This window comes from Ptychodera flava, assembly GCF_041260155.1.
Source record: "Ptychodera flava strain L36383 chromosome 3 unlocalized genomic scaffold, AS_Pfla_20210202 Scaffold_26__1_contigs__length_13983176_pilon, whole genome shotgun sequence".
Classification (NCBI taxonomy): Eukaryota; Metazoa; Hemichordata; class Enteropneusta; family Ptychoderidae; genus Ptychodera; species Ptychodera flava.
In genome coordinates this window covers 8559385-8573453 of record NW_027248280.1, presented here as the reverse complement: position 1 = coordinate 8573453, position 14069 = coordinate 8559385, and the positions used below count along the sequence as shown (strand labels likewise).

At 36.6% G+C, this 14069-nt stretch overlaps 1 protein-coding gene across 1 annotated transcript in view; it reads right to left on the bottom strand.

Moving 5' to 3' along the window:
* The window catches only part of LOC139125851 (cubilin-like), a 164436-nt gene extending 151485 nt beyond the window's left edge, over positions 1–12951 (bottom strand). The window contains exons 1-3 of the mRNA XM_070691949.1: positions 12775–12951; positions 11589–11711; positions 11129–11212 (exon numbers count right to left, since the gene is read on the bottom strand). Coding sequence (XP_070548050.1) covers positions 11129–11177 — 49 coding nt within the window. The 5' untranslated portion in view covers positions 11178–11212; positions 11589–11711; positions 12775–12951. The remainder of the gene's footprint in view (positions 1–11128; positions 11213–11588; positions 11712–12774) is intronic.
* Between the last annotated feature and the right edge of the window lie 1118 nt (positions 12952–14069).

The window sequence follows — 14069 nt, the reverse complement described above, 5'->3', positions numbered from 1 at the left end:
TACTTGAAACCGGAGACAATATTCAAATCAGTGACGGCAAACTCATATTTGGTGAATCTTTGTAGATCCTTTATATATGTAGACAGTGAGCTAGAAGTGGTTTTCAACATCGGACCTAAATATGGTTCTAAAGATCCAGCTACATGCGATGAAATGTGTGTCCGTTGGCAACAAAGTCTTCAAAAGTTTACCGATTTAATAGTATTCCGTACCTTAGGTGAAAGTTTCGATGCAAGCACTGCTAAAAGTTATGCTGCAAGCCTGGCCGCTCACTCCAAGAATACTACCGGATTTTACAATCCATCTAAAGTGTATCAGAAGCGAGGGAGCGAGACAAAGTATTTTAAATTTCGGTTTAAAAGAGGGACTCACGATTTCGCTACATGTATTGATATGGTTCAAGAAATTGACTGCGGTTTTAAAGCAGTGAGCCCATTGCCAGCCAGAGAAAATCCTGCTATTGTACCTCGTAATATCCGAAAAGGTAGTAAGATAGAATTCTTAGCATTTAAACCGCGCTTAAGTAAGCGTACCCTTTCTTTCACTATAGAGAGGTTATTTTGTGTCACAGCTAATAAACCAGAAATTCAAGATGCGGAAGAACTAGTCGACTTAGAAAGATTAGGCGAGATATATAAACAAATAAATGCTGCCAAAATATTATAGTGGATTTTGATGACCTATCATAGAATGATTATTTTTTCTTTTAAAAAATTTTAGGATAGTATATAAGGACAGTACGATGGAGCCAGTCGTGAATGAATATAAGATAAGTCAATTGTTCGATATACTTAAACTCGATTAAATAGGGGGCTAGACACTCAGAATTACTTATACACTATGTATCGATCAGAGATAACAGATTCGGCGGGAAATATTTTCCTTATGGAAGATCCCTTTGATGGAGAACAGAGGATAGATTTCAATGGTATCAGAGACATATAATAAAGAAATGGAAGGCCAAAGGGGACCTTCGGTTTTCTTCGGAAGCTTACAACCTATTATCATAAAAAGCAGTACCGCATACGTCTAGCATTCGACAAGGGAGATTTCGAAAAAGATTTTCCTGAAGTCGAGCGAGTCGAGGACATCGCTAAGATTGATATCGAAGGTATGGCTGAGAAGGGAAAGATGTATCGAGTTTTAACAATGATGGAAGTCAGTTTATAGATCCCAAAGACGAGAACAGTAAGCCACAGATTCGTAAATTGCCTGTTAACTTAAAAGGTATATACACAAAATACGGCGAACGGGAGACTGAGATGAAACAAGAATTAATAATTTGCTACGGAAGTTGGATTGAAAATATTGAAGCTGTTGAGGGTTCTGGTCTAGTTCTCGATAAGATCCTTAATTTTATAGTAATTCTGTTAAAACTTCGACTGGGGCTGGCATCCCTTCGACACACGATAGCCCGATTCAACTGACTGAATGGTTAAAAAATAAGCATTGTGTCAGTAATCTGATTCTTCATTATAGCCCTGATGGTAGTGACACCGGCCGCTGCTTCCAATACTCAGTTGTAGCAAGTATAAAGTTAGGTGACAAGGAGTTTTGCAAGAAGAAGGGAGGTCAGGTAAGAAATAACTGGAATACGTACACCAAGTTATTGCTGATTACTGTTGGGATGGTATTCCATTTCCTACACCTATAGAAGATAAATCCATATTCGAGAAGTTCGAGCGCAAAATCCGAGAGTTAATTTACAAGTATGGTTGATTTACGAAAATGATACTGAATCGTGCGACATACCAATCATATATCATGGTAACAACGATGCATGTTCCGAAAAGGACGAAATAGCCAATATCTTACTAATAGTAAGTGCCGCGGGCGGAGACGGTCACTTCGTGCCAATTACTTCATTAAGTCGTCTTATTAATTTCGTAATGATCGTAAGAATGAGCACAGACGGAAGTGTATTTGTATAATTTACGGGAAAGGTTTTGCAGCGAAAGAAGAATTGAAAAAATACCAGATGTATTGTGGGACAGACATGGCTAAGGCAGTTTTTCCTCAGGAAGTGTGCCAATTCGAAGGACATAAGAAGAAGGTTCCTTGTCCCTACGTCGTGTATGCAGATACTGAGGCAATCATTGAGAAGGACACCGGCCTGCACATTCCAATTTGTCTTTCGTATGTTATTATTGGGCGATGGCCAGGCAATCCACCGAAAATTTTTGATAAAAAAACATTCACAGGTACAGATTGTGTTACAGAATTTCTCAAGGAAATGAAGGAAATGGCTGGGTATTATTCGAGAATATATTATTGTAATAAAACCGATGAAAGAGGCGAAGCGCCAGACTTGCCTTGCATGTGAAAAGAATGCCACACATCGAATTGCAAAGTATGAAAATAGTTTTTATTGTGAAGAGTGTCGTCCGTCGAGAACCATTCCTATCTTCTTTCACAACTTCAAGGATTATGATAGCAGTTTTATTATAAAAAAGTTACATGAATTCGATACCGGCGGCCCAGAGCCAAATATCATAGCTAAAGTTACAAGCTAAAGTTAAATAGTTAATTTACAAGTATGGTTGATTAGGAAAATGATACTGAATCGTGCGACATACCAATCATATATCATGGTAACAACGATGCATGTTCCGAAAAGGCGCAAATAGCCAACATCTTACTAATAGTAAGTGCGCAGGCGGAGACGGCCACTTTGTGCCAATTACTTCATTAAATCATCTTATTAATTGTCGTAATGATCGTAAGAATGAGCACAGACGGAAGTGTATTTGTATAAGTTGTGGGAAAGGTTTTGCAGCGAAAGAAGAATTGAAAAAACACCAGATGTATTGTGGGACAGAAATGGCTAATGCAGTTTTTCCCCAGGAAGTGTGCCAATTCGAAGGATATAGGAAGAAGGTTCCTTGTCCCTACGTCGTGTATGCAGATACTGAGGCAATTATTGAGAAGGCTGATATCCATGGCGCCCGCCGACACATTCCAAATTTGTCTTTCGTATGTTATTATTGGGCGATGGCCAAGCAATCCACCGAAAATTTTTGATAAAAAAACATTCTCAGGTACAGATTGTGTTACAGAATTTCTGAAGGATATAAAGGAAATGGCTTGGTATTATTCGAGAATATATTATTTGAAAATAAAACCGATGAAAGAGGTGAAGTGCCAGACTTGCGTTGCATGTGAAAAGAATGCCACACACCGAATTGCAAAGTATGAAAATAGTTTTTATTGTGGAGAGTGTCGTCTGGCGAGAACCATTCCTATCTACTTTCACAACTTCAAGGGGTATGATAGAAGTTTTACCATGAAAAAGTGACATGAATTCGATACCGGCGGCCCAGAGCCAAATATCATAGCTAAAACTGCCAATGGAATCATGGGTCTTATGAAAACATTTAGCTTTAGTGCCTCAATTGTTGTCGGCGGGAAGTGGCCAAAACAAGAGAGGAAGACAGTGAAACGTTTCTTTTCTATAAAGTTTATGGATAGTTTACAACTAATGAAATTACGCTCGATTAGTTGGCAAAGACAGTGCCAGAGAATGGATGGATGATACCACTTCCGTACCCAGAGTTTCAGCGGGCGAAAGGTTTCTTCCGTATGAATATTTAAATTCGGTGACAGACTAGGAGAGGACCAGCTCCGAGAGGGAGGAAAAAATCATAGAAAACTAAAGAAAGATGATATCTCAGAGTCTAATTATAAACACGCACTGAAGGTGTGGGATGAAGTGGGTTGCCAGACGATTCGTGATTATATGGAATTCTATTGTGAGACTGACACCTTCCTTTTTGCTAACATATTCGAAACCTTCCAAGACACATGTTTAGATATATATAAGGTGGATTCAGCACACTATATGTCAGTGCCCGGCCTGACATGGGATGCTATGTTACTTTACACCGGTAATAAGTTCAAACTTATTCAGGACGAAGAGCAGATGACTTTCATACAGAGGGGGATTCGAGGTGGTATCAGTCAGTGTAATATTCATATTACAGACAAATCATCCAGCTTAAGCTACAGACGAGCCTGGCGGAGCTGGCGGGAATTACGATCCGGAGAAACCGTTAACCGAAATAAAATATCTCGATGCTAATAATCTTTACGGATATGCAATGAGTCAACCAATGCCAATGGGGGGACTTCATTGGATGACGATGGAAGAATTGTTAGAATATGAAGGTGGAGCAGGCTTGGATTGGGGACCCAGCGCTAGATTTCCGCCAAGTTTTCTAGAAGTAGACTTAGAATATCCGGCCGAATTACATGAAGAACACGACGATCTACCTCTCGCGCCACATCACTACGAATTTCCGAGGCAGGGCAGTCGACTGATTACAAGTCTAATGGACAGAGAGAGATACGTCTTACATTATAAGTTGCTTGAATTCTATCTTCGGATGGGATGCGACTGAAATGGGGCAAAGCGAAAGACAGATTTTGAAAAGAATTTCATATCAGCTTATGAATAATGCATGTTCAGCAAGACGATAGAAGATATCCGAAAGTACAGAGACTTTAAATTTGTTTCGGGCCACAGTAGTACGGATAGTGGTCGTAAAAAGATTCAGAAGTATAATCCAAGATGAAACATATAACTCTCATACATCCGAAGAGGATGGCGATTCCTGCGACAGTGTCCTACTGGAACTGAAAAGGGATCAATATGAATATAAAAAGCCAGTTTTCATTGGCGCAGCAGTGCTTGAACTTTCTAAGCTGCTTATGTATGATATGCTCTACAATTACTTTCGAAAGCAGTTCAAAGGAAATAGAATTAGCCTACATAGATACTGACAGTTTTATTTACAGTGTATCTCTTCCTTCCCCAGACGTAACTTTCAATGATATAGTTGAAAACAAACATGTAATTCACGCCTTCAATCCACTGTACTAAGTGCACCGACACTGGCTGCATTAAAGTTCTGAATTATGGTGGCGTTCACGTTATCTATCTTAACACACAATGGTTCCTACTCAGAAGGACGGAAGCACCCGTCGTACCTCCGATCGCATCACAAGAACCTACACCCCTGAATAATAGAATTTTCATTCTGTTTTCCAATGGATGTGGGTTCTAAGTTCATGAAATCAGTCAGAGCGATGCGTCTTTCAACCAGTTGGCATGCTCCGGTGAAAAGAGCCCGTGTATGACAAAATAAATAGCAATGCCATCGCTTTGTAGCATTTACAGGTTGACATTGCAATATATGCTTTGCAATAAATATGAATTGTGAAAGAAGAAAAACATGCAATTAGCCCGCTTTGTACTGTTCGTGTAATCACTTCGTGTTTTAATACTATGTTGGGTAGATTCGACAACTGTGAGTACAAGTGATATCGGGACTGAGCTGTAAGGTAAAAAGGATATTGTCTGCATGGTACCTTTGTTTTGTAGTTTTCTTTCCACAATGTTGTCAACCCATTTTTAGCTCACGTGTGTAAACACGTGGGCTAATGTCATAGCGATGTCTGTCTATCTGTCCGTGTGTGTGTGTGTGTGTGTGTGTGTTAGTGTGTGTGTGTGTGTGTGTGTCTGTCTGTCTGTCTGTTTACACGATAACTCAAAAACGCCTGAACGGATTCAAGTCAGATTTGGTAGACAGGTACCATATGCTACTTGCAAGAACTGATTAGATTTTGGTTAGTGTGGCTTGCATATTAATGAAGTTATGCAATATCGTTTTTTTCCGTACAATGGTATCCTATGGAGACGGTAATGACAGTGTGGACATATATCAACAAATACTGCACCAAATTTCATGAAACTTTTCACAGATGACAATCTCAGAACATTATGATGATGCTGTGAGTGTCATGTCAATTACCTTCTCATTTGCATATTTAATGAACTTTTGTTATTAGTGAGATAACTCCGAAATTACTGCACCAAACTTGATGATACTTGCAACAAATATTGATCTGATATATATCTAATTATACTTAGAAGCATTGGGCAGTGTCAAGTTAATAAATAGGTCATTTGCATATTTATGAAGTTTTGTAATTAGTCATATACTCCGATATAACTTCACCAAATGTGATGAAATCTGCTGCAGATACTGATCCGACTGATATCTAACTGTAGTGTAAAGCATTAAGTAGTGTGAAATTAATTAAGGGTTCATTTGCATATTTAATGAACTTTGTAATTAGATATATAATTCTGAAATTACGGCACCCAAGTCTTTGAAATTTGGTACAGATACTGTTTGATAAATATCTAATTGTACTGAGAAGCATTTGGCAGTGTCAAGTTAACAAATAGGTCATTTGCATATTTTATGAAGTTTTGTAATTAGTGATATAACTCCAAAATAACTGCACCAAATGTGATGAAATCTGTTGCAGATACTGATCCGACAGATATCTAATTGTGGTGTAGAGCATTTACTTGTGTGAAGTTAATTAAGGGTTTATTTGCATATTTAATGAACTTTGTAATTAGTGAGATAACTCCGAAATACTGCACCAAACTTGATGATACTTGCAACAAATATTGATCTGATATATATCTAATTACACTTAGAAGCATTGGGCAGTGTCAAGTTTATAAATAGGTCATTTGCATATTTTATGAAGTTTGTAATTAGTCATATAACTCCGATACAACTTCACCAAATGTGATGAAATCTGCTGCAGATACTGATCCGACTGATATCTAACTGTAGTGTAAAGCATTAAGTAGTGTGAAATTAATTAAGGGTTCATTTGCATATTTAATGAACTTTGTAATTGGATATATAATTCTGAAATTACGGCACCCAAGTCTTTGAAATTTGGTACAGATACTGTTTTGATAAATATCTAATTGCACTGAGAAGCATTTGGCAGTGTCAAGTTAACAAATAGGTCATTTGCATATTTTACGAAGTTTTGTAATTAGTGACATAACTCCAAATATACTGCACCAAATGTGATGAAATCTGCTGCAGATACTGATCCGACAGATATCTAATTGTGGTGTAGAGCATTTACTTGTGTGAAGTTAATTAAGGGTTATTTGCATATTTAATGAACTTTGTAATTAGTGATATTACTCCAAAATTACAGCGTTAAATTTGATGAAACTTGCTACAGATGTTGATCTGATGGATATCTAATTGTCCCATGAAGCATTGAGCAGTGTCAAGTTAATTAACAGCTCATTTGCATATTAAATAAAGTTTTGTAATTAGTGATTAAAATCTGAGAGTACTGTGCGATGTTGAAAAAAAACCTGCTTCATTTAGTGATAACATATATCGTATTGTTCTGTGAAGCGTACTACTATTAATGAACCTGTTTTGTTAAACACGTGAGCATATTCAGTTCATATCTGGTTGCATTCATAAAGCTAACTTTGCTTTCTTCCTCACTTAGCCCATAGACCCTCGAGTTTCTCGAGGGTCTATGCTTAGCCATAGGTTTGTAGGTTACATTGCTGAATGCATTTTTGTTTCGACAAAAGGGTAACATGTTTAGACTAAATCTTCAATGTTAGGACACTTCAGTTCAACGATAAAATATTATCTTTAAAACAGGATGTTCTTGAAGAACCATGCGCCAAACCTAAGCGCTATAGCCTCCTTTAGTCAGAATCTCTGACTTTGCAGAGCAGGGTGTGAGGACAATTTAAGAGCCATATTTTAATGGGCTTCTCAAAATATTACTGGTGCAGATACCCCACCATGTTCTCAAGGAGTTACTCAACAAATATCCACATTTTGGGAGAGTTTACGTTTAGAAAAGGTAGAAATTTTACGAATATATTCCACTGTGGTGAAAATTGTGCCACGTATCATACCAGTACAGTGGACGTGCGCGTCGTATAGTTTATCCAATTTTAAAATACAATGTATCAGTTGTTGACTGGTTTCCATCCACCAAAGTGACGCCTTACACTGATGTTACACGTAAATGGCACTGACAGCGGCTTGACACAATGTTGCAAACTTATCAAATGGACTATTGGTGGCAAGATAACCCTATGTGCCGTGTGTGTAACACCTGTGTATATTTCTCATATTTAGCAGAAGGTGGCGATAGAAAACTATACACACGGGCCAAAGTACACACACACACGCACACGGTGGGTTTACTAGTCAAAGTGAAACACGACCTAAAACTTCACAGGATGGTAAAATAACCATCCAGGAATCGATTCCGATTAAAAAAACAAAGTGAGTGGTAGTCACTTTACCGGCAGGTCGTCACTTTGTATTATTGCAACGAGTGTAAGTCGTCACTCTATACCATACACAAACCCACACACACACACACACACACACACACACACACACACACACACACACACACACACACACATATATATATATATATATATATATATATATATATATATATATATATATATATATATATATATATATATCCAGAATTGATTTTTCGCGAGTTGCGAGACTCACTCGTCAGGAGACTAAATTGGTGGGAATAGACATCTACAGGGGATACACATCGCCGATTACGCAGAAGGTGGAATGTTGGTTGAGATTGACTGTTGTTGCATAACAATATATTGCTGTTGTTATAAATACTCGTCTCCAAGGAGAGGACTGATTTACGTAGTGGAAATTTATCTGTCTGTCTGTCTGTCTGTCTGTCCGTCTGTCTGTTTACACGATAACTCAAAGACACCTGAACAGATTCAAGTCAGATTTGTAGACAGTGTACCATATGCTACTTGCAAAAACTGATTAGATTTTGCCTAGTGTAGCTTGTATTTTAATGAGGTTATGAAATATCGTCTTTTTCCGTGCAATGGTTTCCCTATTGAGCCGGTGATGACAGTGCAGACATATATTAAGATATACTGCACAAAAATTCATGAAACTTTTCACAGATGACAATCTCAGAACATTATGATAATGCTGTGAGTGTCATATCAATTATCTGCTAATTTGCATATTTAATGAACTTTGTTATTAGTGGCATAACTCTGAAATGTCTGCACCAAACCTGATGATACTTGCAACAAATATTGATCTGATATATATCTAATTATACGTAGAAGCAGTGCCAAGTTAATAAGTAGCTCATTTGCATATTTAAGAAGTTTTGTAATTAGTCATATAGCTCCAATAAGCTGCACCAAATCTGATGAAATCTGCTGCAGATACTGATCCGACAGATATCTAACTGTGGTGTAAAGCATTTAGTAGTGTAAAGTTAATTTAGGGCTCATTTGCATATTTAATGAACTTTGTAATTAGGTATATAACTCTGAGATTACGGCACCCAAGTCAGTGAAATCGGAAACAGATATTGATTTGATAAATATCTAATTGTAATTACAAGACATTTGGCAGGTGTTAAGTTAACAAATAAGTCATATGCATATTTTATGAAGTTTTGTAATTATTTATAAAACTCCAAAATAACCACACCAAATGTGATGAAATCTGCTGCAGATACTGATCCGACAAATATCTAATTATGGTGTAAATCTTTTAGTAGTGTCGAGTTAATTAAGGGTTTATTGCATATTTAATGAACTTTGTAATTAGTGATGTTACTCCAAAATCACGGTATAAATTTGATGAAACTTTCTACAGAAATGATTTGATAAATATTCAATAGTACTGAGCAGCTTGAGCAGTGTTACGTTAATAAACAGCTCATTTGCATATTTCATTAAAATTTTATAATTAGTCATATAACTCCGAAATGACTGCATCAAATGTGATAAAAAGTGCTGCATATACTGATCCGACAGATATCTGTGTTGTAAGCATTAAGTAGTTTGGAGTTAATTTAGGGTCCATTTGCATATTTAATAAACTTGTAATTAAGTATAAAACTCTGAAATTACGGCACCAAATTTGGTGAAACGTGCTCCAGAAATTGATTTGATAAATATTTAATAGTGATATAGTGTCAAGTTAATTTAGGACTCATTTGCATATTTAATGAACTTTGTAATTAGTCATATAACTCCGAAATGACTGCATCAAATGTGATGAAAAGTGCTGCATATACTGATCCGACAGATATCTGTGTTGTAAAGCATTAAGTAGTTTGGAGTTAATTAAGGTTCATTTGCATATTTAATAAACTTTTTAATTAGGTATATAACTCTGAAATTACGGCACCAAATTTGGTGAAACGTGCTCCAGAAATTGATTTGATAAATATTTAATAGTGATATAGTGTCAAGTTAATTTAGGACTCATTTGCATATTAATGAACTTTGTAATTAGTGACATTACTCTAAAATTACAGCATTAAATTAAATGAAACGTGCTACAAATGTTGATCTGATGGATATCTAATTGTCCCATGAAGCATTGAGCAGTGTCAAGTTAATTAACAGCTCATTTGCATATTAATAAAGTTTTGTAATTAGTGATTAAACTCTGAGAGTACTGTGCGAAGTTGATAAAACCTGCTACATATAGTGGTATAACAGATATCTGATGTTTCTGTGAAGCGTACTAATATTAACGAACCTATTGTAAAACACATGAGCATATTCAATTCACATCTGGTCTGCATTCGGGCTTAAAGTGATGAAAATACCCAAGTAGGACAACAAAGACACGCAAGTTGATATAATAAATAGCAATAACCCCCTTCGCAGTCGGGTATACACTCGATTTTGGTACAATTCGCTCCATATAGCATTTGCCTATCGGCTCGTGCTATCTGTCAATGCATTGTACCAAAATCTCGTGTATACCCTCCTGCGGCAGGAGTTATTGCTTAATTGCATAACTTCATTAATATGCAAGCCACACTAACCAAAATCTAATCAGTTCTTGCACGTAGCATATGGTACCTTTCTACCAAATCTGATCTGAATCTGTTCAGGCATTTTTCAGTTATTGTGTAAACAGACAGACAGACAGACTTACAGAAACACACACACACACACACACACACACACACACACACACACGGACAGACAGACAGACATCGCTATGACATTAGCCCACGTGTTCACACACGTGAGTTAATAAATGGATATGTATGAACAAAACCCTGTGCTTTGTAAAAGAGTTTCAAACTTTAATAAGTAGGTCATATGACTAAATAATGCCTTTTCCTTTACTCAGAGAAGCTATACCAAACTTTCTTCACGTAAAAAGACAGACATAGGACGAACAATTACCCTGAACCCTATTTATAATGACTAATTCACACTTACGAAACGTGAAGTCTTCTGTATCCTCCGTTGTTTGCAAAAGATTGCTCATAGTTGAAGATTCGCCAATTGTTGCCGTAACTGGATCTATATATTAAGATCACATGCAGATGTGATATACATGTACATAGGTCAATACATTCGTCTATTAATGGATACAAAGAGATAGATAGATAGATAGATAGCTAGATAGATAGATAGATAGATAGATAGATAGATAGATAGATAGATAGATAGATAGATAGATAGATAGATAGATAGATCAAAATAGATAGATAGATCAAAATACATACATACATACATACATACATACATACATACATACATACATACATACATACATACATACATAACATACATACCATACATACATACATACATACATACATGTACAAACAGATAGACTGACTGACTGACTGACATACACGGATACATATATGTATATTCTACCTATTATCTTCACCACAATGCAATTCATCGGAATGTCTTCACAGTCATATACTCCGATCACATCTATAGATTGAAGGAATACATTCATCGTTGTCGCATTGATATTCATCACTGTCACAGTTCTCCCATTGGTCACCTGAAATTTATTTAAGAGTTAGGTATGCATGCGCTTTTAAAGTAAAATCTTAACTTTTGCTCAAACTTTCCTCAAAGAATATTTTAATCATCTCTTTCAAGATAGAGAATAAAAATCGGGGATGATCGAGCGAATTTTGCTACTAGCGAAACAAATTACCAAAGATTCAGCGATAGTTTGAAATCCAAAATGGTCGCCACCCCTGTGTTGACTCTATGGAGACAAATATTTTTTTTCAAATTACTAAGCTGGTGACAAGTTTACTTACACGAAGAGTTAAAAATGAGCTCCTACAAGTGTTAGATCAGGAAAAATTGTAAAGGTTTGAGAGTCCGAATATCTGACACCGAGATATTCTACGTTAATAAAATGTATTGCTTTATTTCTGTTACCGCGATACATTTGCGACGGTAATTCAGCTGCGGTTTTTCAAAACTACAGTAATGTTAAAGGGGTCATCTTTCCCCTCCACACAACTACATCGTCTGAATGTACGTCACAGGCTTCATGGCTCACAACATGTGTAAAAATTTATTTTCTCTTAGCAAAGTGTAAGATAAACTGTCATGTATCACCGAAAGTTTAATGTGAATGTCTCGATGTAGTGCGTGATAGGTAATTTTCACTTCCACGGCGACTGTACGAATGACGACTGTAAAATTCTTTCAAGCGAGGGGTGATAATTATATCGGAGAGAAGGAAATTTGGTCACTAATAGGCGTAATGGCGGGATACATGGCAGGGTAACGTCGACCATCGTTTTTTCAAACGAACTTTTCATCGAAGATGAATAAAACACAGCGAGGTCAAAACTTAATCAACTTCGCTGGTAGTATCAGGGTTGGGCTTGTGAAATGCTCAAGAAATTAAATCTTTTTATTGGAAATTCTGTGCCGAATGATTATAACATGAGAAGTATAAAACTATTGTCATGCTTTTAAACTTAAACGACAATGTGTAATGCTTTTGAACTTAAACGACAATGTTTCATGTTACACAAGTTTGAACCACTTTGATTGCGAAAGACCTATTTTCCAATGTTACAGCTGATTGCTACGCTTACACAGAATAAGGTCTTCTAGATATTCTATATCCGCTATCGTTCCTCAAAACTGCTTGTTAATGCACGATCTTCTGTCTTTGTGGGAGCAGTGTCAACAGATTCAAACACACAAACAGATAGGAGAACCAAGGCAAGCAACAAGTGATCCATCTTCCGCCGTGACGTGGAGTTCTCTGTCGCTTAAGCGTGGGTTCTGTAACTTATACGAAGTATGTTTACATATGATGACAAGTTAACATTTAAATATAATTTGATTAATTTATCCGATGACGCAAATTGTTTGTGTCTCCGATGGTGATATCTCCCACCGTATCATGACCAAACATCGAAAGCAACAAAAAATTTAATGACCTTTGAAAACCATTCAGTGTCATATTTAAGGATTAGAGAAATCAACTGCTGGCTGATGATGCATTTTAAGATGCATAACAATCAAGTTACTGCTTGGCTGTTAGGTAGAATACACTTCGGGACAACTGTTTTGACTCTCAAATTTCTAAAATTCTTCTCCGATCTGCTGCTTTGAGGACTCATTTTAAAAACTCTCTGTGCAAGAAACGTTTTCCCTTTCCTAATTCTTGAAAATCGAAAAAAAAAATTTTTCTTGATAGAGTTAGACAGGGATGGCGGCCATTTTGAAGTTCAGATACTAGTAAATCTTTGGTTATTTGTTTCTCCGGTACCACGTTTGCATAATGTACCTGATTTTTGTTCTTGATTGTGAAAGAGAGTTGTTTGAAAGATACTTTGAGGCAATGACGAGCAAAAGTTTAAGTATTACACTTTCGAGGCCCACACTAACTTAACGACGATTTCATGTGTGCAAAAAAAACTGTTGCAAGGTATATCACATATTGAAAATCGACACTTTACCCATTTTTATCATAAAAATCAGTAGCTCCTAAGGAAGTTAATTCTAGGGTAAAAATTTGTAAGACTATTTGTAAAATCCATCAATTGCAAGAGTGAAGAGTAAACTAGTCGAATTTACAAATAACAAGGTAAAGTTCATACAGGAAGCTATGAAAGATCCCCCATGTAATTCGCATTGCTTTTATTTCATAAAATTAATTTGCACAGCGTCCTCCACTTGTTCAAACGAATTAGACGATTTTTTTTCCTTTTTGAGCGAAAACGGTCAATGTTATTTTATTATCTTCAGCGGTGAAGAATGATCGTTTTCACCGTATTATGAACGCTACTTACCATGGCCATTGGTTCTTTAATTTCGAGAATCAACAGTGACCTCATCTCATATCAAAACAAAATCTCCATGATTCACGATGCACGTCCAC